We start from the raw sequence: 26,030 nt of genomic DNA, 5'->3' as shown, positions 1-26,030 counted from the left end.
AGACTCACGCAGGTCGAGCGCGGGCGGGTGCGCGGGCGCCAGCAGCAGGAAGTGCAGCAGCAGCGCGGCCGGGTCGCGCAGCAGCAGCGGCCTCTAGTGTATATATAGAGAGAGAGAGAGAGAGACTCACGCAGGTCGAGCGCGGGCGGGTGCGCGGGCGCCAGCAGCAGGAAGTGCAGCAGCAGCGCGGCCGGGTCGCGCAGCAGCAGCGGCCTCTAGTGTATATATAGAGAGAGAGAGAGAGAGAGACTCACGCAGGTCGAGCGCGGGCGGGTGCGCGGGCGCCAGCAGCAGGAAGTGCAGCAGCAGCGCGGCCGGGTCGCGCAGCAGCAGCGGCCTCTAGTGTATATATAGAGAGAGAGAGAGAGAGACTCACGCAGGTCGAGCGCGGGCGGGTGCGCGGGCGCCAGCAGCAGGAAGTGCAGCAGCAGCGCGGCCGGGTCGCGCAGCAGCAGCGGCCTCTAGTGTATATATAGAGAGAGAGAGAGAGAGACTCACGCAGGTCGAGCGCGGGCGGGTGCGCGGGCGCCAGCAGCAGGAAGTGCAGCAGCAGCGCGGCCGGGTCGCGCAGCAGCAGCGGCCTCTAGTGTATATATAGAGAGAGAGAGAGAGAGACTCACGCAGGTCGAGCGCGGGCGGGTGCGCGGGCGCCAGCAGCAGGAAGTGCAGCAGCAGCGCGGCCGGGTCGCGCAGCAGCAGCGGCCTCTAGTGTATATATAGAGAGAGAGAGAGAGAGACTCACGCAGGTCGAGCGCGGGCGGGTGCGCGGGCGCCAGCAGCAGGAAGTGCAGCAGCAGCGCGGCCGGGTCGCGCAGCAGCAGCGGCCTCTAGTGTATATATAGAGAGAGAGAGAGAGAGACTCACGCAGGTCGAGCGCGGGCGGGTGCGCGGGCGCCAGCAGCAGGAAGTGCAGCAGCAGCGCGGCCGGGTCGCGCAGCAGCAGCGGCACGGCGCGCGCGGGCGGCGCGGCCCCGCGCACCACGGCGCCGGGCGCGGCGCGCGGGCCGCCGTCCGCGTCCGTGAGCAGGCGCCAGGCGGCCGCCGCGCCCAGCGCCGCGCCCAGCCCCGCGCCCGCCTCGCGCAGCGGCAGCACGTGCGCGCCCGCCACCGACACCAGGGGCACTGCGGCGGAACACACTCATTGAATACATACATAATATCACGCCTCTTCCCCGGAGCAGAGACTACATCTTTCCACTTGCCCGATCCCTGCATACTTTCTTCGCTTCATCCACATTCGTAACTCTCTTTATGCAAGCTCGGCGGTTTCGAGTACTTTTGACCTGACCCTTTACCAGGACGTCTTACGTTAATTTGATCAAGATACGTTCGTCTAGGACCGAACCATCTTAACATACCCTTTTCTATTCCTGTTACTACGTCTTCTTCCACATTACAACATTTCCTTATGACGCTGTTCCTTATCCGGTCACTCAATTTCACACCCATCATACTCCTTAACGCTCTCATTTCCACTGCATTTATTCTGCTTTCGTGCTTCTTTTGCCACACTCAACTTTCACTCCCATACATTAATGTTGGTACCAACACGCCCTTATGCACAGCCATTCGAGCCTTTTTGGACAGTTTCTGACATTCATTGGATATAGAAGAATATGTACAATGGCGGACTTATCCCAATCGGGATCTTCCAGTCGACCAAAATAAAAAGGTTTGTATGTTTGTAACGAATGAACTAAAAAAAAACTACTGGACTGATTACACACAAGCACATTTGGCACAGATATAAGATAGTAACATAGGCTACATTTTTATAGAATAGAACTTTGGAAGTAACATTAACATAGGCTACGTATTTTCTAGATTTTATTACAAGAGCGAAACGTTACAATAAAGCTAGTCATCAATAAAAGCCTGATATTTGTTACACTTTCATCCGCCCTAAAATAGAGCCCATGATGCCAACACCAACTCATATATAATCTATAAGTACATTTTTTAAAGCGAAAAACACTAACTCATTCACTCACTAACTGATCACAAAATCTCAACCACTGAGCCAACAAAGATGAAATTGGGCTGGATTTTTAGAAATACATACATACATATACATATGGTCACGTCTATATCCTTTGCGGGGTAGACAGAGCCAACAGTCTTGAAAAGACTAAATGGCCACGTTCAGCTATTTGGCTTAACGATAGAATTGAGATTCAACTAGTGACAGGTTGCTAGCCCATCGCCTAAAAAAGAATCCCAAGTTTGTAAGCCTATCCCTTAGTCGCCTTTTACGACATCCATGGGAAAGTGATGGAGTGGTCCTGTTCTGTTTTATTTTGGTGCCTGGAGCCACACGGCACTTTAAGAAATTTCCGCGTAAACTATACCACCAACATATCTTAGTTTTAAATTATTATTTTATCAACTATTTACTAAACTATGGAACTGAAAACAGAATTAATCGTTTTAAATTAATGACTAAATAAGGGCATGGACACATACAATCTCCCTCTCTCTGCTTTCATAAATTTTAAAATGGCAAAAGAGACAAGCAAGGAAAAAGCATATGAAATAGTTTTAACTGGACGATAATCCCTACAAAGAACAATCACTTTAACACCCGCCACAAACAGGCAGCAAGTAGAATAAAATAACACAATTACATCAATGAAGTAATTATTAAAGATATATATGTGAGATGAAAAAGATATCGTTAATCTTCTTATATTATTAGACTTTTTAAAAACACATCCTTTAACGTCTTACATCGTACCACAGACTCCCTATTCTATCTATTAATGTTGCCAGCGTAAAAATAAGTAAGAGGTCTAACAAAAAGGATTTAAATAAAAGCACAAAACAAAACTTCTCCCACATATACAACTTCGACAAAAACCATATTTATGTAATCATTAAAGACCTAGACTTAACTAAAAAGCAAATTTAAATAAAATATCCCTTTCTACATTATATTCCTGCCGCCCCTCCATATTGTCATAAATTCTAGTCGTTTTTGTCTTAACCGTTTAGATGCGGGAATGGTATGTTGATATGTCAGCCAATGTCCTCTATATCCTACTAATATTATAAATACGAAAGTTTGTGAGTATGTCAGGATGTCAGTATGGATGATGTGCCCTTTCACGCAAAAACTACTAAACCGATTACAATGAAATTTGGTATGTAGGTAGCTGAAGACCCAGAATAACATATAGGCTACTTTTTTCTGCGAGTTCCCTCGGGATTGATAGGTTTTCCATGCGGACGAAGTCGCGGAAGGCTTCTATTATTTTAATAATATTACTTTTCTGACGCACTGGCCTATGATGTACCTATTAAAAGATTTAGTCCTGAAAAACAAAGAAACCCACCTATACATTCGTTCCGGGGCTTGTAGCGGGGCACACAGAGACTGTGCAAGGCGCCGCCCCGCTGCACCAGCTCGCACTCCAGGTTGGTCCTCACCAGCGACGCCACGAACGTGAAGATGGCGGCCGGCGAGCTGCCGTAACGCTGCCGCAGCTTGCTGCTGGCTGTGGCAGTCATGTCCTTCATTGCTTTGCCCATCGCGTCTGACAGGCGACTTGCAGGCTGTTGTAAAATTTAAAACATATTATAGTCGGATTTTACGTAAGCTTTCGATAGTGATTGTACGTTAATTAAGTTGAAATCTTAATTATATCTCATATGGATTGATAAAAAACAAAAGATGTTGTATTAATTTGAGTCGCAAACTGTTTACTATAATATCCCAATAGATTTATTTTTCAAAATTGAGTGTTCTAATTTACTCTCTATATATCCTTTTGTGAGTCTTGTTTTAGGACATTTTTTCAGATTTGATTGGGTTTTCTTTAATTGGCTTGCAAGATTTTCTATGACACGTAATTGTTCCATAGTGAGTGAGTGAAAGTTTCGGTTGTCTTAGCGAACTTCTAACTATCCAACAATATATTTCACGTTCTAAGTCCACACATAACTTGACGCGATGAACGGTAATTACATTAATTTTGTTTAATATGTCCATAAATGTAAAACATTTTCCATACGCGTTATTGCAAACTCACTATAAAATGTCACATTGTCAAATGGCGAATGTCTTTATATTTTACCAATAAAGTCTTACGAAATCACAAGGCAATCACTTGATAATATATTATTTCTTTACATTTAAATACGACAAATCACTTGATGTTATTTATTTTATAAAATAGCTTCACTTCGATAGTTCAATTTTTCTCGCAGAGCTTCAGTCATTGGTCTATGTAACGATAACATCCGGCCGAATTGCGACCATATGTTATCGTTACATAGACCAATGACTGAAGCTCTGCGAGAAAAATTGAACTATCGAAGTGAAGCTATTTTATAAAATAAATAACATCAAGTGATTTGTCGTATTTAAATGTAAAGAAATAATATATTATCAAGTGATTGCCTTGTGATTTCGTAAGACTTTATTGGTAAAATATAAAGACATTCGCCATTTGACAATGTGACATTTTATAGTGAGTTTGCAATAACGCGTATGGAAAATGTTTTACATTTATGGACATATTAAACAAAATTAATGTAATTACCGTTCATCGCGTCAAGTTATGTGTGGACTTAGAACGTGAAATATATTGTTGGATAGTTAGAAGTTCGCTAAGACAACCGAAACTTTCACTCACTCACTATGGAACAATTACGTGTCATAGAAAATCTTGCAAGCCAATTAAAGAAAACCCAATCAAATCTGAAAAAATGTCCTAAAACAAGACTCACAAAAGGATATATAGAGAGTAAATTAGAATGCATACATGAATATTGGGAGAAATTTCTCGAGGCACATTCATCGTTGATTCAAGAAACGGACATAGAAAAGCATGACAAAATCCCGTATTTAGCCAATGAGGAATTCGACATAATCGAAGAACTTTATTTATGTATCAAAGGCGATTTGAAAGATATGCTGGAAAAGTTAACGCCGACAACGGTATCTTCGCGTAGTTCTCCTCAACATCCCTCGAATTTAAGCTGTGCAAAGTTACCAAAAATAGAACTTCCAAAATTTTCGGGGAAATATGAAGAATGGGCTAATTACGACGATTTATTTTCATCGCTTGTAGACAACGACAATTCACTGAGCAAAGTGCAAAAACTACACTATTTGAAAGCGAGTGTCACTGGTGAGGCTGAGGCATTATTAAGGCATATTCAGGTGACTGAAGATAATTATGATCAAGCACGAGAAATTCTTAAAAATCGTTACGCGAATAAACGCCTAGTTGTGAATTCTTTACTCAAACGTTTATTTGGACAAAAGAAATGTGCTAGTCAGACTGCAACTCAAATCAAGATGCTTCTAGACACTACCGAAGAATGTTTAAATGGCCTTATAAATGAAGGAATATCTATTACTTCGTGGGATCCAGTTATTATTCATCATGTGGTGCAAAAATTAGATTTCGAGAGTCATAAGTCATGGGAAGAACACGCTTATAAATTGAAACCTAATGAATTACCTAGTTGGCGTGACTTGAAACAATTCCTAGAAGGGAAATTTAGAACACTGGAGCTGGTTACTAACACAAACAATCCGATAACTTCCATCACAAGAGAGAAGACTCAAGCATTCAAGGGCAAGTCGTTTCACGTAACGGCCGCAGCAACATCTTCGGTCCAGACCTGTATTAACTGTAATGAAGACCATACCTTAAGTCACTGCAAGGTATTTGGTAAACTTCAGCCGCGGGAAAGAAGTGAATTTGTAAGAAACAAAAGCCTATGCTTCAATTGTTTAGCTGAAGGTCATTCAGCATGGAAATGTCGTTTGCCGGTTACCTGTCGTATCTGTAAGAGAAAACACCACACTTTGCTTCACGAAAAGAGAGAATCCCAAACTACAGACAATGTACAAACTCACCACAGCCAACTTGATGACACAAAAGATGAACAACAGGAAGACGAAGAAACAAACGACGCAATAGCAACTCATTTCACAGCGAAGAAGTCTACAGCTTTGCTCGCTACCGCATTGGTCCCTGTAAGAGATGAGAAAGGATACGTAACAATATTGCGCGCGTTAGTAGATCCGGGATCCCAAGCTAATTTCATTAGCGAAAGAGCAACTCAAACATTAAAAGTAAAGAGAAAATCGGCTAAGGGAAACATCACAGGTGTGGGTTCAACCAAGACTACAGTTAAGCACGTGGTACAGCTGGAACTTTTATCCAATCATGATGATACGTTCAAGCTCGGTATGAAAGCCTATGTTATGGCCACACAATTGACCACACACCTGCCAACAAAGACTATAAAGATACCAACAAACAATTGGACACATTTACGAGGACTCACCTTAGCTGATCCCAACTTTAATGAAGTAGGAAGAATCGACCTTCTTCTTGGTGTTGAAGTTTGTTCCCAAATTTTGAAGAATGAATTAATCAAAGGTCCCCTAGGTTCACCATGCGCTCAAAACACACACCTTGGTTGGATCTTATTTGGAGCAATACAAAACACATCTTCCTCTGAAGAAATAATTGTCATGCATCATCAGCTAGACATAGACAACATGCTGAAGAACTTCTGGGAAATAGAGCCTGACACAAAGAAGAAATATACAAAGGAGGAAGAGAGATGTGAACGTCTATTTGAAGAAACATATAGTAGACAAGAAGAAGGGAGATACGTGGTAAAATTACCATTTAAGACTGATAATCCTCAATGTCGAAACGGAAACACTAGAGAGATAGCTATTAGAAGATTAGAACAAATAGAAAAAAGATTTAGGAAGGACAAATTATTGAAGGAAGAATACACAAAAGTATTTGAAGAATATAAAACATTAAATCATCTAGAAGAAGTTCCGGAAAATGAAAAGAACAATCCAGCAGTATATCTTCCTCACCACGCAGTGATAAAACTAGATAGAGATACGTCTAAGGTCCGTATAGTGTTTGATGCATTATCAAAAGGTTCAAATCACGTATCTCTTAACGATGAACTGATGGTTGGACCACAAATACAGGAAGATATGAGATCGCTTATTATAAGGTGGAGAATGAAACGAGTTTGTTTTACGGCAGATGTCCAAATGATGTATAGGCAAATTTTAGTAACAAAAGAAGACGCAGACTTTCAACGCATCCTCTGGCGAGACTCCACTGGAACAATAAAAGACTATCGCCTTTTAAGAATTACTTTCGGCACAGCTTGTGCTCCTTACTTGGCGGTGAAGACGCTCCAACAAATCGCAAAAGATGAAGGCAAGGAACATCCAGTGGCAGCAAAAACGATCCACGAAGACTTTTATATGGATGACCTGATGTCTGGATCAGATACTGTGCCTGAAGCTTTAGACACAGCGATGAATATAGCTGAAATTCTTAAAAGAGGAGGTATGAATCTACAAAAATGGACATCTAATAGCTCAGAATTTCTTAAACAGATTAAGCCGTCTAACAGAAGTATAAAAGTAAAACTAGATATCAAGTTAGATGGGATGACTAAAGCACTTGGAGTTTCCTGGAATATGGGGGAAGACGTGTTTCAGTATCATTTTCAGTTGCCTCATTTAGAAAAAGTCATAAATAAAAGAACTATATTAGCAGAGATCCAACGCCTCTTCGATCCGCTCGGTTGGCTGGCCCCTGCATTGCTTCCTGCAAAAATATTAATACAAAAGTTATGGTTAAAAGGAGTCGGCTGGGATGATGATATCGATTCTGAAACAAAAGAGGAATGGATTAATATAAGAAATAGTTATGAACACCTGAAACAAATAAAATTAAAGAGATGGATGAACACTACTCAAGACAATTTAAATGAGGTCACTGTGCATGGGTATTGCGATGCGTCTAATAAAGCTTATGGAGCAGTTGCTTACCTTAGAGCCCGAACTAATGATGGAAATTTTAAGATAAGCCTCATCGCTGCTCGAACAAGAGTTGCGCCAGTTAAGCCAGTATCTTTACCGAGGCTGGAATTGTGTGGTGCAGTTCTTTTATCGCAATTGCTGAAACAAATTAGTGAAGCTACTCGAATACCTAAAGATCAATTTTTTGCATGGACTGACTCCACGATAGTTTTAGCATGGTTGGAAGGGGATCCGATTCGATGGCAAACTTTCGTCAGAAATAGAGTGATTACAATTTTAGACAACATTGGAAACAAATGGTATCATATCCGAACTGATGAGAATCCCGCTGACCTGGCTTCTAGAGGTTTATTACTACCTGATTTACAAAACAATCTATTGTGGTGGCAGGGACCAAACTGGCTGAAGAATGAAGAGCTACCTGTGAAGAAAATGAACAACTTAATAACAGAATTAGAGATAAGAAGAGATATATTAGTAAATACTAAAGTACAAGATAATTATATAGAAGATGATAAAGATAATAAAGAATTTTTACTTACCAAATTTGAAGATTTTGACACGTTGATAGAACTGTTAAAAACAATAACTTACTGCAAAAGATTTCTGAAATATAAAAGTTATGGAGTTCAAACTTTAGATGTACCTATAACAACGGAAGAGTTGGAAAGCGCACTCGATGTGTGCATAAGAATTATACAGAAAAAGGATTTTGAAGAAGAAATGGTTGATCTAAGGAAAAGAGGCAGGGTTAAAAGGAGAAGCAATCTTAAATCCTTACATCCTTTCATAGACGCAAATAATATTCTCAGGGTGGGCGGTAGGATTCGCCATGCTAATTTGAATAACTCAAAGAAGCACCCTATAATATTAAGTGCAAAGAATCCTTTAACATTACTTCTTGTGGCAGATGCTCATGTAAAGACATTACACGGCGGAATTCAATTAATGTTGACATTTCTGAGGGAAAGGTACTGGATTATCAATGCTAAAAGAACAGTAAAAACCTGCATTCATCGATATTCAATTTGTGCCAAACGACAGAAAAGACCTATCACTAAGTTATGTCTTTTACCTATTGATAGTGAATAATGAACTTTGTTTAGCTTATATAAATATTTCCATGTTTAGTTTCATTTAACGAAAAGACTAAGTTAATTTCATTATTTAGTTACAATATTGCATGTAGGTTTCACTTATAAATTGTTAGAAGAAAGTTAAATAATTAATATTGAGTTTTATATACTTTTTGTTTAAAGTTTATTATAGCTGTTAGGTACTTTATGCAAATGTTGATTCTAAGAATAACATGTTCTTTCATTATTTTTGTTATTTAAAGGCCTGTAACAGCCCTTTGGCGGGCGGAATGTTCGATGTTCAAATGCATTGTCCAATTGATAGGAGTTGTCATTATGTGAATCAGTTGCAAATAAACAATCATCCCGTCTACACGTTGGTTTTCCTTTAAAGAGTAGTACAAACCATAGTAACCCTTATTCAACCGTACATTGAGTAAAAATTTACAACGGTGCACCCCAAGGTAGAATATTAGCTCCTACAAAATTATTTTTTTTTAAGAATAATATATCTTTCACAACACTCGCAGACTTACAGCCTGAGTAATATAAAACAGTAGTATTAAATTTAAACGGCCGAAGAGAAACGTAAATAAGAACTCACCGGAGAAGGTCTGTCTTCCTCCAACATCCTCTGTATCTGCTGCGCCAGCTCGTTGTAACTGTACGTGACATTTCCGGCAATGGAGGGCGGGATTCTCGGCGGGGGCGGGGCCAACGGCAGCACGGTGTTGGCCAGCTGCCTGCAGACCGGGCAGAGGAACTCCCCCCTCTCCACGTGGAGGTTGTGCGGCCGCTGGGGGGCGGCCAGGCTGCGCAGGTACAGCTGCAGGCAGCGGAGGTGCAGGTGGTGCCCGCAGGACTGCACGTGGACTCCGCCCTCCCAGCCCACGCTCACGCTCATCAGCCACGATTCCTGCATAAGAATATTAATTTTAGAACAATTTATTTCAGAAATAAGAATAATATTTCGTATGTGGTGAGACATTATGTTTCTATTGTCAGTTGAAATTTTGACATTCACCAAAACATGGATCAATCGTGTCGTCTCCGCTGTGGTGTAATTATACCACTATAGCTGTCCCTTTTCACGACATAATGAAAAGCGAAACAGTCATAGTATAACGCGCGATAATAACGGCATCGCGCATACCATGCTGGTTCCAAATAGGACAACATTTCCTTGTAAGTATCTTTGCTAATATTATTAATGTGAAAATGTGTTTGTTTGTCCCTATTTCTCATCAAAACCGCCAAAAAACTATGATATTTCGCATACATATTGTACAGTAATTTGAAAGTAGTACTGCTGGCCACTAAGAAAAAAAAAAGAACAAAAATAGAATATTGCATAAAATATTTAAAAAGTCCGAAGAGCGTATCTTACAATGTTAAAATATATATAATTTAGTTCACTTTTTATAATTTGATGGATGTTAATACCTAATGTATAAACCAAATATAAGTTCAGTGAGTTATATCAGAAAGTGCAGTTTTAATTTCTTTCAAAACAAGTTCCGACAAAGATCATAAAATAGTTCTGTATTAAACATTGGTCCTCAATCGAGCCACATAATTTTCCAGCTCTTTGGTGTTTTAACTTTCGTTTAAAATATTTTTACAATATAATTGTGGCGTACATAACATATGACATTATGTAGAATACATAAGTGCAGCATCTTTTGTTTTTATTTACTTACAAATTCGTAAGTGCATATTCTACTCTGAAGTAACAAGAAAACTGAATTGCTTCTCTTTTTGCACTACAACAGTTATTTCTATAATAGAATATGGCAAAGAGGGATTATTGACAACCTTGATAGAGGTAAATGAACTAGTTCTTCGTGAAGAATAGGTACGCGTACACCGGGTGTCTACAATCTGTTCAGTGCAAACATTAGGAAGAAGATTTGTGTATAGCAGTGAAAATTGTGAGTACATTTGTAAAACATAATTATAAAAATTACATAGCCGTTCAAGAAATATCCAGATTTTATACCCACCGACATAAATGTATATAGTGTAATTATAAGACGGAGAAATCATTTAGTACAGGTACTAGGTGTATCTATATAAATTACATTTATATCACGTTGTGACTGTTTATCATTTTGTAAATGTCATGGAAGGATTACTTAATTTGCAGGCAAAACTTAAATCAAAAATAACAAGGTCATTCGTTAAATTTAAAAATTATCCACAGGAGAATATAACCCCAGAGTATGTAGAGGTTGTATTAAACAATTTGCAGCAGGATTGGAATTTATATAAAGAAAATGACATCAAATTGTACATTATTTCAAATCCAGAACAACTAGAAAGTACAGACTATGTAAGTAATTGTATATATGATGAGGTCGCGGATATTTATACAGCCTGCAAAACACAAATGAAAATTACATTAAAAGCATTATGTATGGTTCATTCTTCGGCAGAGTCTCCCTGTAATTTAAATAAATCAGCTTCTTCTGTTAAGTTACCGAAACTTACCATACCTGTTTTCTCAGGCAATTATACAGAATGGACTACATTTCGAAATCTATTCATGTCACTTATTCATCACAACGAATCACTCGATAATGTACAGAAACTGCATTATCTCAAAGGTCACCTCACAGGGGAAGCTGAACAATTGATAAGGCATGTTCCCATCACAAGTTCAAATTATATGTTATGCTGGGATAAATTAGAAAGGAGGTATAATAACAAAAAACAGTTGGCTACCAGTATTCTTAAAAGATTATTCGGGCAAAATACTATATTAAAAGAATCAGGTACCGTATTAAAACAGCTTTTAGATACGACTTGTGATTGTCTGAGTGCTCTAAAAAATTTAGGAATTGATGTAAGTACTTGGGACATTCTCATTGTTCACATTCTTGCTGAGAAACTGGACCCGGAGAGTCGCAAGCAGTGGGAGCTGAGTGCATTTAGTTACGATGCAAATGAATTACCGACGTTCGAAAAGTTTCAGTATTTTATTGAAAACCGGTTTAGAGCTTTGGAATGCGTGGAAACCAGTATTGAAAATCATAAGCCCAATAGATCAAATAATTTAAATAGTTCAAAGTCAATGTTTACTAAAGTTCAGTTCAGATTGCTGTGCGAGTATTGTTCTCAAACACATAAACTATGTTTTTGTAAAAAGTTTTCCAAACTTAAGTTAGAGCACAGGATAGAATTTGTAAATAAGAACAATATTTGTTATAATTGCTTAGGTGGTAATCACACGTTAGTTAATTGTAAGAAACCTAGTACGTGTCAAATATGTAAAAGACGACATCATTCACTTTTGCATACCGATCAATCGGAAATGTATAGTTCAAGGAACACCATAAAGTCTCAAGTAAATGTAGCAAGTCAATTACAAAATGAGTCAGTGGGTCCCTGTAAACAAATAAAGTCAAAACAAATAATATTGCCCACTGCTATAGTCCACACCCGATCCGAAACTGGTGAACCCCGAGTGCTACGTGCCCTTGTAGACCAGGCTTCTGAGTCATGTTTTATAACAGAAGCGGCAGTACAACAACTGTGTCTTAAAAAGATACCTGCAAGTGGATCTGTTTCCGGTTTAGGAAATGATAAAACAATTAATATTAATCATATAGTTAAGTTACCTATTCATTCAAATGTCTGTCGTTTTGATATTGAAATCGATGCACACATTGTTAAAAATATAACTTCCAACTTACCAAATAAAGACATTGATAAAAAATATTTTTATTGGTTAGATCAACATCTTGCTGATCCAGATTTCAATAGGTCTAGTCAAGTGGATATGATTTTAGGGGCAGATATTTACAGTTATATAATTAAAGAAGGTTTATTAAAAAATTGTGAAGGTGATCTGATTGCTCAAGAAACAGTTTTTGGTTGGCTAATTTCTGGTGTTGTAAATAATGTAAATAAAGTTAGCATAAAAATTAGAGGTTGGGCATGTCGTTATGTTCATGGAATAAGAAGTCCATTAGAATTATAAAGATTATCTACCTATTAGATTTAAGACAACAAAAGACCAAAATGAGTGAATAGATTAAAGTACCTTTTTATGTTACACTGCATAATTGTAAATACAGTTATGGTTCATCAATTTAATAATTTAGGTTGTTTATTTGTGAAGGACATCTCAACTTGCCAATAGATGTCCTTGGGAGGCGGCATGTACAGTAATTTGAAAGTAGTACTGCTGGCCACTAAGAAAAAAAAAGAACAAAAATAGAATATTGCATAAAATATTTAAAAAGTCCGAAGAGCGTATCTTACAATGTTAAAATATATATAATTTAGTTCACTTTTTATAATTTGATGGATGTTAATACCTAATGTATAAACCAAATATAAGTTCAGTGAGTTATATCAGAAAGTGCAGTTTTAATTTCTTTCAAAACAAGTTCCGACAAAGATCATAAAATAGTTCTGTATTAAACACATATAGTGGTGGAGCACAGAGGAGGATATAGGTTACTTATCACGGTGTAAGCTAGTATATATGCAGTAGAAAAGATACCTTATCAAAGTGGTCGTGAAGGTCATCCCTGAGCCTATAATGGTGAGCGGCCGCCGTGGCGTCCCTCTGCGCCGACAGCCGCGCTCTCTCAGCCTCTGAGAGCGGCAGCGCGGCGCCGTCGGCGCTAGTGGCGCTAGCGGCGCTGGCGCCCGATATAGCGCTGGCGCTGCCGCTGCCGGCGCGGCGCCGGTGGCCGAGCACGGACGTGGACTGGAAGTGAAAACAAATTTATTTAAATGGAGATAAATTATATAAATTACATATGCCGTGTTTGGAGAAATATGCAAAGAGTCTGATGGTAGACTGGAGTTATTGACTTAAAGGAGAATGGGATCTAGATTCACAGTGCCATATTAACACATTTGTACCAACCGAATAAGAGTGTTAAATATATATTAAAAGTGTACTTTCTTAGTGTACAGCTAACAAATTATGATAATAAAAATTTCTTATACCGCCGTTAATTTGTCCACCGTTCAAATTCCGGCCAGGGCATGATGATAAATCATATTTTTCTGACTTTATATGTATATCTGAATATGTATTTATATTAGTATCGTTGAGTAAGTATCACGTAACACAAGTCTCGAACTTACTTCGTGTTAATACAACTCACACGATCCCATGTACACAAGCGCACGCCACCCACCTGCAGCAGCACGCACAGCCCCATGGGGTCGTCGGCGCGCGTGGGCGCGGTGGTGTTGCAGATGACGCAGTCGTAGTCGCGCTGCACGGCGCCGTCGTCCCAGTCCATGGCGTCGCAGCCGGCGGCGCGCGCGCTGCGCAGGAACTGCTGCTGGCGCCGCGCGAACTCGCGCATCAGCTGCTGCTGGCGCTCGCGCGCGCGCCGCGACCGCTCCTCCTTCTCCTGCCGCTCCCTGCGTTCATTCGGATAGCTCATCTCATCAAGATAAACTTTAATAACCGTCAATAAATAAATAAATAAATACTTAAATGATTGCACATTTCTCTGATTGGCCTTAGCCTATGTTTATCTACATAAGTATTTATTATGAAATATACTATCTCTACGTTACTATCTCGTAACACAAGTCTCGTCAAATTATTTAGAGGTTAACTCAATCTGTGTTATCTGTTCAATATTGTTTATTGCACTAATGAAATATGGGATCCTTTTGTGTGAAACATATGCAGGTGTGGCTCTTGTCACTCATATTCTCAATGCATGGGATGCCATCGACGTGTTTTGCGATCTGACCAAAGCATTTGATTGCGTAGATCATAGAACTCTTCTGCTCAAGCTCGCTCATTACGGGTTCGACACTGCTGCCGTTGAACTAATTAAATCATATCTTAGTGATAGATTACAGACGGTAGATTTAAATAATACAAAATCGAGAGGAACGACGGTAAAAATTGGGGTACCGCAAGGTTCCATTTTGGGACCTTTTCTCTTTCTGGTATATATCAACGACCTGCCTTGCATGATTGAGAAACAGACTGGCATCGTGTTGTTTGCAGATGATACGTCACTAATTTTTAAAATGAACCGCCGTAGCGAAATCTGTGATGATTTGAATAGCACTTTAGCCGCCATTTCTAACTGGTTTACAATCAACAACTTACTGTTAAATGCAAATAAGACCCAATGCATTAAGTTTACACTTCCCAATGTGCGGCAGGCAAATGTGGATATTAGTATAAGTAGTAAAAGATTAGATTTTGTTGATAGTACTACTTTCTTAAGAATAACATTAGATTCAAATTTGAAATGGCATGCTCACATTTTAAAACTTTCTAAAAGGCTTAGTTCTGCAGCATACGCTATTCGTCGTATTAGGCATTTGACGGATGTGGCAACTGCTAAGCTAGTATATTTTGGTTATTATCATAGTTTAATGTCATATGGTCTACTGCTTTGGGGATCAGCAGCAGACATAAAAACTATTTTCATTTTACAAAAAAGGGCAATTCGATCTATCTACGGTCTTAAACAAAGAGATTCGCTTAGAGATTTTTTCAAAAACCTAAGTATTTTTTCAAAAACCTAAGTATTTTAACTTTGCCCTCCCAATACATATTCGATAACATCATACATGTTAGGAAAAACTTAAGACTCTTTCAAAAAGTAGGTGAATGTACTAGTAGATCACTGCGGAACAATTACAAGTTGTCGATCCCAGCACATCGGCTGGCTAAGGTAGGGAAATCATTTCTGATTAATTGTATACGATTTTATAATAAATTACCAAAAAGTGTTCTTGAAATGAATGATAGAAAATTCAAAAAGTATATTAAAGTTGAGCTTTGTAGGAAAGCCTATTACAGCACGGAGGATTATATTAATGATAAACATGTGTGGCCCGAGCTGGACATAATGGCCTCTTAAATGCTTGTGTATTTTTGACATGATCTTGACATTATTTGTACAGTATATACATATTTTATTTTATATTTATTTTATTTGACGAAATATTCGTATTGACATAATCAGTTCTACATTCATTCATGTTTTTTAATGTAGACAATGTGCATTCGTCCACGATTTAGATTTAAGAGATCTATATTTGTAAATTGACGTCCGATGAAAATGCTGCAGTGTAGTTTGTTCCGCCGCTTGTTCTACACATGCGCTTTGGAAGCGGTAGTAGTTATAATTAGATTTAAGTTATGTGACGTCAATAAGTGATACCTTGTATCCAATTTTGAAAATAAATCTATTCTATTCTATTCCATACAACAAACGGACTTTAGACTCGTAACTTTCACTGTAATCTATACTAATATTATAGCTGAAAAGTTTGTTTATTTGTTTAAACGCGCTAATCTGAGGAACTGCTGATTCGAATTGATAATTTTTTTTTGTGTTGAATAGACCATTTATCGAGGAAGGCTTAAGGCTATATCACAACATCACGCTGCAACCATTAGGAGCGAAGAAAAAATGTAAAAAGATGAAAATTCGGGAAAAAAAAATATTCACCCTTGAGGGCTTCAATGATGCCCAAAATAACTATTCCACGCGGACCAAGTCGCGGGCACAGCTAGTATATAGTACAGAGGCCACTGACCTTGCTTTCTGTTCGGCCTGGCGTTCCCTCTGATGCGGCCACAGCGTGCTCCTCACGTGCTGTATGGCGGCAGCGCATCGCGCGTCCAAACGTGCCAACTTATGTAGCACTGCTCCGATGAAATGTGGGCCGTCACCTGTTTATACATACATATATATCATCACGTCTATATCCCTTACTGGGTAGACAGAGCCAACAGTGTTGAAAAGAATGAAAGGCCACCGTTCAGCTGTTTGGTTTGTTGATAGAATTGAGATTCAAATAGTGACAGGTTGCTAGCAAATCGTCTAAAAGAAGAATCCTAAGTTTATAAACCAATCTCTTAGTCGCCTTTTACGACATTCTTTTTTTTTTTTTTTTTTTTTTTTTATTTAGGAACAACAAACAGTTATATAATAGGTCTTAAATAACTTATAATTAAATATAACATGAGTAAGTAATTATATAACCCACAGCGTTATTCACAGATTAATATTAATTTTTAAACAGAAAGTTGCCACAAGAGGGTCAACCAGGCTGCGTGATTAAAATTAATAGTTTTAATGAAAAAGATGATAGAAAAGATAAGAGAATTTATAAGAGGTGTTGACAAAAAATAAAATGTACTTAATAAAGAATTTACGAAATAAACAGAAATTACTAATAAGTTACAAATGAATTTGCATCCAGTGTGCATAAAATTGAGGTGAGTGTTTTTTTTTAGTGAGTGACATTCGTGGGGAAGAGATGGAGTAGTCCTATTCTTTTTTTCTATTGGTGCTGGGCACCACCACACGGTACTGTTAATGTATTTATTATTTTATTAGTTTATTTCTTCTTAGAGAAAAAATGGAGAAGGATCCTGTGGTACCCGCTGTTAATGACTCTGTGTGCCCGACACTAAAGTTAAACAAAATTCTAATCTATGAACACTGCGCAGATATTTAAAAATTAAAAAATTGCTACTGCGCATCCTTGAAGTGTCCAATTCTAATGTTTTCGAATGAATGGGTCGAGACAGTATATATAAGATCAAAGTAAATTTTATTATAATCATAAAGTGATGCTTTATATCTTGAAAATAAATGTTTTTCATACCGATTAGCTCATGTGACTCCGGCTCAGGTTCCTCGAGGGAGAACGAGTCGAGGCGGCCGGAGAGTTGCGAGTGGAGTTTGAGCAGTAGAGATATGATCGATTCGTTCACGGGAATCGATTCGTCCGCTTGTTGATTGTGAATTTGCATCTGTAATGTTTAAAAATGATGTTATTTTACAATTTTATACATATGTTCTTTTTTACAAAAGAAATGAACTAAACTTCTTTCTCGTCAGGACTTTTAATATTCAAGGAATAAATGATAATTATCCGTCCACGAGTGTGGTGAGGGAGGGAAAAAATCGTGAGGAAACCTGCACATTCAAGCATATGTATGTGTAACCATGATGATCGAGATTCGATTCGTGTAAAAAAAAACCTGACTCACCCAAATTCAGGGTCCATGGTCAAAGGTATATAAGAAAATGCTGCAGTGCAGCTTGTTACCCGCTTCTTCTGCACTGAAGCTTTGGAAACGGCAGCAAACTTAGTTTTAAGTAATTTATTTGACGTCAACCAATGTTGTGAAACCAAAAGATATGACAATTATTAAGTGACTAGCTGTGTCCGCGATTTCGTCCGCGTGGAATAGTTATTTTGGACATCATTGAAGGATGAAAAATTTTCCCCGTTTTTTTGCACATATTCGATTATTGCTTTGCTCTTTATAGTTGCAGCGTGATGTTACTCGTATATAGCCTAAAGACTTCCTCGATAAATGGTCTATTCAACGCAAAAAGAATTTTTCAATTCGAACTAGTAGGAACTACTGGTTCGAATTGAAAAATTCTTAGATTACCGCATTCAAACAAAGAAACAAACAAACTCTTCAGTTATATTATATTAGTATAGATATGAAGTGTCTTATAACAATGACTAAAATAAATTAAAATTGACTCCCCGGGCTCCTCTCCAGAGCGGTGAGGAAGGAGGTGGAGGTAGAGGAGAGGTAGAGGTAGAGGAGAGGTAGAGGTAGAGGAGAGGTAGAGGTAGAGGAGAGGTAGAGGAGAGGTAGAGGTAGAGGAGAGGTAGAGGTAGAGTAGAGTGGCTCACCTGCGTGCTGGTGGAGGGCCGCGCGGGCGGGCAGCGCGCGGGCGGCGCGGGCAGCGCAGGCCACTCGGGCGCCGACATCTCTGTATTGCATCAACTATGTTAGCCACACGTGTCATCATTTTCTTTCATTATATCTATTCCTCAGGCTCTTCATTATATATACGCAAAATTTTAAAAAGATCGGTTCAGATGTTAACGCGTAAAGAGACAACAAAGAAACAAACAAATTTACTTTCACACAATATCAGTTGGGATGATACGAAGGTGTTTCTATGATTATGATGAGCAGTTAAATAGGCCTATGTGACGCAGCGGTAGTGCGCTTGTCAGTGACACCAAAGGGTCCCGGACTCGATTCCCGGTCAGGGCATGATAAGAAGCAATCTTCCTCTGATTAACCTGATAATTTGCATGCTATAATTAATGGCAGACCAGGAGGAAATATGTTATGTTTTACACCTTTTGTAAACCCTAGCCAAAAACAAATAAATATTCTATTCTATTGAGTCTTGGATGTTTATCTATATAAGTATCTATCATAAAATATAAAGTATCGTTGAGTTAGTATCTCGTCACACAAGTCTCGAATTTACTTCGAGACTATATCAATCTGTGTAATTTGTCCCGTGTATTTATTTATTTTATCTGTATATATGTACATCAAAAAAATTACATTGACTGTTGGGCCTAAAACGACTATTTCGCTTTAGATGTATAAGTTCCTTTATGTATATACGGGCAAGCCTTATATAAGATTGTAGTGTGTCAATCGATTTCGTTCACACTAAACGGTTTCAAAAGAGGATTTTGTACGTATTTTAATATTTTCCAATCTCAGGAATAAGACATTCAAATGCTGAACCTTGTGTATTAAGCCAAACAGCTGAATGTGGCCCATCAATCTTTTCATGTTTGTCGCCTCTGTTCACCCCGCAAGGGATATAGAAGTATTGTAGAAATTGTTAAAAGTTGTATATATTTGCTTGTGTTTGAATTTTCGGAATAAAAAACGTGATGTTTGCTCAACAATCTATTGGACACTAGATGTACAGACATGACATTGTCATAATATGAAAAAGAAATAAAACTAGACGAACAAGTATGTAAGATACGATATGAAGGTGTTTACCGTAGTCCGTGTCCGGGCGGTCGGCGCTGCCGGCGAGCGCCAGCGTCATGCCGATGTCGGGCTCCGGCGACGCCGACAGCGACGGCGACGCCGACAGCACCGACCGCGACTCGCCCTCCTGTTGCAAACACAATACAATTAATATCCTGTGCCTACTATAAAACGAGCAATATTTGTATACAATACCTAAGTGTAAGCGTAAGAAATTTAACCAAATTCCAAAAAGTAGAATATCGATAGGGAACGGTGCGGTTGTTAAGTGATTTTACTGACGTCCATCGAGCACCGCTCGGTCAACCAGGTACTCATTGATGTAATATAAACAAATCCAATAATCCTGCTCAAACATAACGTGTGTCGTCCTAACAGATTAGTATACGTGCAAAAACATAGATGGCGCTAATTAGATAAAACAGCGCGCGTTTTTGTAAAAAATAAAAAGTGAGGGGTTCTCTTGTCGAATCAAAAAGTCGAAATTACAAGTCCGTCAAGTTACTCTGCTCATTTACATTAAATCCAAGATGCTACAGGGATTCCAATAAAATTTAAAAGAATTCAATATCTGCCTGAAAACAAATAAATAAAAAAAATTGTGACTGAACAATCGGCTGACTGTCAAAAAACACAAACAGGTTTCAACTGAAACAAATAAAACTTCAATTTGATACGACCGTGTAATGTATGGGTTTAAAAAAGTTAAGGCCATCAAAATATCACTTATCAAAAACACTATATGCATGACAAGGGACAAACCATAGCGCGTAATAATATCGCACACCGCCATCTCTTAGAACAAAAACAAAAATAAAGTTACATAAGATTCAACAGTGTCATACCTCCAAAGCTCTGATGTGCGGGGCGTCTCCCCCAGCATCGGATTGGTCGTCTGGCATTGAATCTTCTCTAGCCACCTGCATAATAAAAATAATAAATATACACGAGACACGTTACACGGATTGAGTCAGCCTCGATGTAAATTCGAGATTTGCGTTACGAGATACTAACCCAAAGATACTAAATATTATAATAAATACTTATAAAAATAAACATCCAAAACCCAGGCCAATCAGAGAAAGTTTGTTTCTTATCATGACCTGACTGGGAATCGAAGCCGGGACCTCTGGTGTCACAGACGAGCGCACTTGTTTGTTTGTTGTCTCTTTACGCGTGATCTATGTGCCATGCGGTTCCTGGCACCAATAAAAACAGAATAAGACCACACCATATACTGAGCTGCGAGGCGGAGCTGGCGAAAGGTAGTTCTGCTTTGTGCTGTGGGGATCTCGAGGTGGTACTCACCTGTAGCGATGGTGGTACCACGAGCGCCGTGTCGGTGGTACTGAGCTGTGACGCGGAGCTGGCGGCAGGTAGTTCTGCTTTGTGTATAGGGGACCTGTGAGGCGGTGGTGGTTCCCATTCTGTGTCACCTGCGGGAGGAAACGGGAATTTTCAAAAGTTACAATAAAGTTAACCATTGATTAGATTAGCAATTGAATTAATAATTGATCCGGCTCGAAGGACCATGATGAGGTCAACTGGCCCGGATCTATAATTTTTGGCGAATATAAACTTTGGACAGGATAAATTTGTGTATTCAGTGAGTGTTCGAAAAATGCTAGAAGATTTCTCTTTTTTATTTCACGAATGGAAATGGAAAAAGATACGATGGAAACTGAACTAAAATTTTATCCACAAGAAACAATCTAACGTTCTCACTGCACTCTCTGCTTTCACTTATTATACATTCATAAATACATATAATCACGTCTATATCTCTTGTGGGGTAGACAAAACGAACAGTCTTGAAAAGACTGAACGTGGCCTACGTGTAGCTGTTTGACTAAAAGCCCATTTCCTAAAACAAGAATCCCAAGTTAAGCCTAAGTATTGTCGCGTTTTTTGACATCTAAAGGAAAGAGTTGGAATGGCCCTTCTTTAGTGCCGGCACCTAGTACAATTAACACGTATTATTATAAATAAATATATACGGGACAAATTACACAGACTGAGTTAGCCTCGAAGTAAGTTCGAGACTTGTGTTACGAGATACTAACTCAACGACATACTTATATAGATAAACATCCAAGACCAATCGAAAAAAGTTCTTTCCTCAACATGCCCTGACCGGGATTCGAACCCGGGGGACCTCCAGTGCGAGGCCGTCACAATGGAAAGTGATTAGGTTTAATCAAATAGCGACTGACTATCAGAATGGTAGTGCGCCGGGTAGTGCGCCTGCGGCGCGGCGGCGGCGGGCGCGCGCGGCACGGCGGCCACCACGGCGCGCGCGTTGTCGCACACGGCGGCGCCCGCGAACGCGCCCAGCAGCGGCACGCCCGCCACCCGCGCCGGCCGCGCCGACGCCGCCGACTCCGCCACGCACATGTCGCGCTGCACACGGAAAAATACAATTTTAAAATAATCCCCGAAAATCAATTAAGTACATAGATATGGGTCATTCCACAAAAATAGTACCACTCATTGTCCGCAACACCTTTCACATAGTACAATTAGTAATATTTTGTAACAAAATTGTTAAATAACAGCTCGAAATGTGTTTTATTTAGTACTGATATATTTAGGAATATATATATTTAAAATAAATTTGAAATCTCTCATTAAGTCCCCGAAATATCAGTCCCTAGGCATGTCCGCACTCCAAAATTTTATGTTTGGGCACACATATTTATAGATACATCAACTGTATACTTTATTTGCTTTAACCACTGTCTAGTTTATCATATTTACACCAAATTTTATTCATATTTTGTAGTTTAAATAAAAAATAAAACGATTTTTTAAAGTTAATAAAGTGTCCTCGATTTAATACGTCATTCCCTAGCCAGACCAAGATTTTAAAATTTCGCGCACAAATATGAATAAAGAGTGAATGACATGTATTCGATTTAATAGTACGACACCAATTTATCCATAGACCATAGTCGCTGAGAGGCGGCCATTTTGTAAATTAGTGCGAACGCGGCAGTTGTTGCGGAAACACGTGTGGATCCAGTCACTTTGTCATTCCCTCGGTGAGTAGTTTTATTGTTCATAATAGGTAATTGATGATAATTAAACAATATTTACGTGTGATTTTTCGGTCTTCTACGATACATCGTTTTGAACAGCTTGAATTAGAGTTTTAACCTGCATTTGTCTTAAGTTTTACTCCAAATCGTCAGTCCCTGGACCATCAGGCCCTAGCTTTTAACTTTGCTAGGGACTGACGGATATAGCTAGGGAATGACGATAATTATATATTGTGATATTAACAAAATATTTAAATCTAGATTAAAAGCGAAATGAACTAGAAACTTTGTGAAAAGATATTAGGGGACAAAAAAGTCTTATTTTATATAAGAAACTTAACCCTAAATGACTTTTTTTATGTTGTTAATATCAATGCAGTATTATTCATTTTAATAAACATTTTATATCTTTAATAGAATAGAATAGAATAGATTTATTTTCAAAATTGGATACAAGGTATCACTTATTGACGTCACATAACTTAAATCTAATTATAACTACTACCGCTTCCAAAGCGCATGTGTAGAAGAAGCGGCGGAACAAATAAAATGAATAATACTACATTTAATGATTGGCTTTTTTATTTTGAGTTTAGAATAATTATAATGTGTTTGTGGTTGTTGGTCATATAATTAAGCATGAATGAATTTTTCCATTTTGCAGAAAAATGCCACCAAAAAAGAAACCAAAATTGTCCAAAGAGGATAAAGCCCTTAAAAAATCAGCCGCCGCAAAAGCTCGATTGGAAAAAATCAAGAGTGATCCAATTCTGTTGGCAGAATACAAAGAGAAAGAAAGACAGAAATATTTAAAAAAGAAAGAGAAGGGATAACGTAAGTCTATTCAGGATATGACCCCACGCAAGCAGAGAAAAATTAGAAAAAAATGGAAAAAATATTCTACTGATTACAGAAAGAAGAAAACAATTACAAAAGACTGTGAGAATTATGTTGCTTAGAATACGCCACCTACATCTGAAAATGAAGAAGATATAGCTCCAGAACCACAGATCATTAATAACAATAACGAAGACCTTAGACAAGTGGAAGCTAAAAGAAGAAGTCGACATCAACGGAAGATAAGAAATAAAGTGTTACAGGAAAAATGTGCACTTATTGATAAGTTAAAGAAGAAACTTAATACTCAACAGAAGAAATACAGTAGACTGAAACGAAAAATTAAGAAAGCGAAGAAATTGCTCACACCTAAAAGTAAAATAGAACAAATGGCAGAAGATCCTAACCAAAGTAGAGAACTGGTCAAAAAGGCTTTCTTTGGTGAAATTTTGCAAGCTCAAATTACAGAGAATATTTCAAAAGCTCGATCTCATCAAGAAAAATCCAACTTCAAACAACTTTTGTCTGGTCCCAAAGTAGAAAAATATAAACTTTGGCGACAAGGTTTTAACTCTTTGTTGTATAACAAGATTCGGCGCAAAGCTATTAAACGTAGTGAGAAAACTAAGAAAGATTTAATAGTTGAAATGGTTCACAGATTTTATGAAGACGATAGCATTAGTCGCGCTGCAGCTGGCAAAAAGGAGTGCATTACTCGCAATAAAATCAAAAAACAAAAACGGTATTTGCTAGACTCATTGGAAAATATACACCAAAAGTTTCTTCAAACAAGGACATTGACAATTGGATATTCACTGTTTTGTAGATTACGTCCATTTTGGGCTGTTCCCCCTAAACTAACAGATCGCGATACTTGTGCCTGCATAATACATGAAAATATGAATCTAAAATTGTCTGCTTTAAAAAAATCTAAGATTCTGCACTTCGACAATTATCAAACAGGATTACAGATACTTTGTTGCAATCGTTATTCCGAAAAATGCTTATTGAGACAGTGCAACGGTTGCTCTACTAAAGTTACTTTCCTTAAAGTATGCAATAAATACATACATACATACATAAAATCACGCCTCTTTCCCGGAGGGGTAGGAAGAGACTACCTCTTTCCACTTGCCACGATCTCTGCATACTTCCTTCGCTTCATCCACATTCATAACTCTCTTCATACAAACTCGGCGGTTTCGGGTACTTTTGACCTGACTCTTTACCAGGACGTCCTTAATTTGATCAAGATACGTTCGTCTAGGTCTTCCCACTCCGACCTTTCCCTCCACACTCTCCTTGTATATCTGCTTAGTCAACCTGCTTTCATTCATCCTCTCCACATGACCGAACCATCTCAACATACCCTTTTCTATTCCTGTAACTACATCTTCTTTCACATCACAACATTCCCTTATCACGCTGTTCCTTATCCTGTCACTCAATTTCACACCCATCATACTCCTTAACGCTCTCATTTCCACTGCATTTATTCTGCTTTCATGCTTCTTTCGCCATACCCAACTTTCACTCCCATACATAAATGTCGGGACCAACACGCTCCTATGCACAGCCAGTCGAGCCTTTTTGGATAGTTTCTGACTGCTCATAAAGGCATGCAAAGCTCCATTCACCATGTTCCCCGTGTTCACTCTCCTTTCAATATCACTATCATACTTGCCATGAAGTGTTAACGAGTTATGTTTTTTGTCTTGTTTTTATAAATAAATATGATTCCAAATGCATAACCAACTTATTTTATTACAATATCACTATTGATTATCAGTCCCTAGGAATACCTATCAGTCCCTAGATGCCCAATAATCAGTCCCTAACTAGAGCTGTCAGTCCCTAGATGTCTAAATTGGAAAAACTCCAAATTTCTCCTAAAATAAAGGATAAAATGACTGGCCCTTTTAGGTGTAAGATAGTTAATCAATTACACGTGATATACACTACTCAAGTATCCAAAAGCATCTTAAAAATCTTTAGGACAAAACAAAATCAGAATTAATCAGATTTTTGTGGAATGACCCATATATATATAATTTTACTGTCTGTTAATCGACAAGTGTTTGTTTGTTTGTAAACTCTTTATTGCACATAAAAATAAATATAACAAATTACAAAGCAGTTATTGGATTTAGAAGAATATGTACAGTGGCGGACTTATCCCCAATGGGATTTCTTCCAGTCAACCAAAATATGGAAAATCCAAAATTAAAAAGGCAGCGCACATAAAAAGCATAGAGTATTTTGAAAAACTTTTGTAAAAAAAAAGAGAACTACTTATTGAAGTCGGTTAAATGTCTAGAAACTTTCTCCTGAGTGTAACAAACACTTTTCTGTAAACCGAATTAAAATCGGTTCAGCAAAACTCGAGGTCATCGCGGACAAACATACGTAAACTAAACGTATAGGACGAACTGAGAGCACTTTTTTTAAAGGCGGTTTAA

General features: G+C 38.6%; 2 protein-coding genes across 2 annotated transcripts in view; one reads left to right on the top strand and one right to left on the bottom strand.

Moving 5' to 3' along the window:
• Positions 1–26,030, bottom strand: part of LOC106138019 (E3 ubiquitin-protein ligase Ubr3) — an 86,936-nt gene that overhangs the window by 10,820 nt on the left and 50,086 nt on the right. The window contains exons 16-27 of the mRNA XM_060947584.1: positions 21,910–22,096; positions 21,005–21,132; positions 20,542–20,616; positions 19,706–19,823; positions 18,577–18,656; positions 17,524–17,671; positions 16,447–16,582; positions 14,061–14,292; positions 13,412–13,621; positions 9,506–9,817; positions 3,333–3,552; positions 865–1,122 (exon numbers count right to left, since the gene is read on the bottom strand). Of these exons, the coding sequence (XP_060803567.1) occupies positions 865–1,122; positions 3,333–3,552; positions 9,506–9,817; positions 13,412–13,621; positions 14,061–14,292; positions 16,447–16,582; positions 17,524–17,671; positions 18,577–18,656; positions 19,706–19,823; positions 20,542–20,616; positions 21,005–21,132; positions 21,910–22,096 (2,104 nt within the window). The remainder of the gene's footprint in view (positions 1–864; positions 1,123–3,332; positions 3,553–9,505; positions 9,818–13,411; positions 13,622–14,060; positions 14,293–16,446; positions 16,583–17,523; positions 17,672–18,576; positions 18,657–19,705; positions 19,824–20,541; positions 20,617–21,004; positions 21,133–21,909; positions 22,097–26,030) is intronic.
• LOC132902462 (uncharacterized) lies at positions 22,187–25,615 on the top strand. The gene is made up of 2 exons (XM_060947585.1): positions 22,187–22,737; positions 23,399–25,615. The coding sequence occupies exon 2, from the start codon at positions 23,961–23,963 to the stop codon at positions 25,041–25,043; it is 1,083 nt and encodes a 360-aa protein (XP_060803568.1). The 5' UTR covers positions 22,187–22,737; positions 23,399–23,960; the 3' UTR covers positions 25,044–25,615.

Source organism: Amyelois transitella, chromosome 13 (genome assembly GCF_032362555.1).
Source record: "Amyelois transitella isolate CPQ chromosome 13, ilAmyTran1.1, whole genome shotgun sequence".
In the NCBI taxonomy this organism is placed as follows: domain Eukaryota; kingdom Metazoa; phylum Arthropoda; class Insecta; order Lepidoptera; family Pyralidae; genus Amyelois; species Amyelois transitella.
Note: the sequence above shows the minus strand (reverse complement) of the source record. Positions and strands in the feature narration are given on the sequence as shown.

Bases quoted from the DNA above. Each gene is read 5' to 3' on its own strand.
- LOC132902462 (XM_060947585.1), top strand. From the start codon at position 23,961: ATGGCAGAAGATCCTAACCAAAGTAGAGAACTGGTCAAAAAGGCTTTC.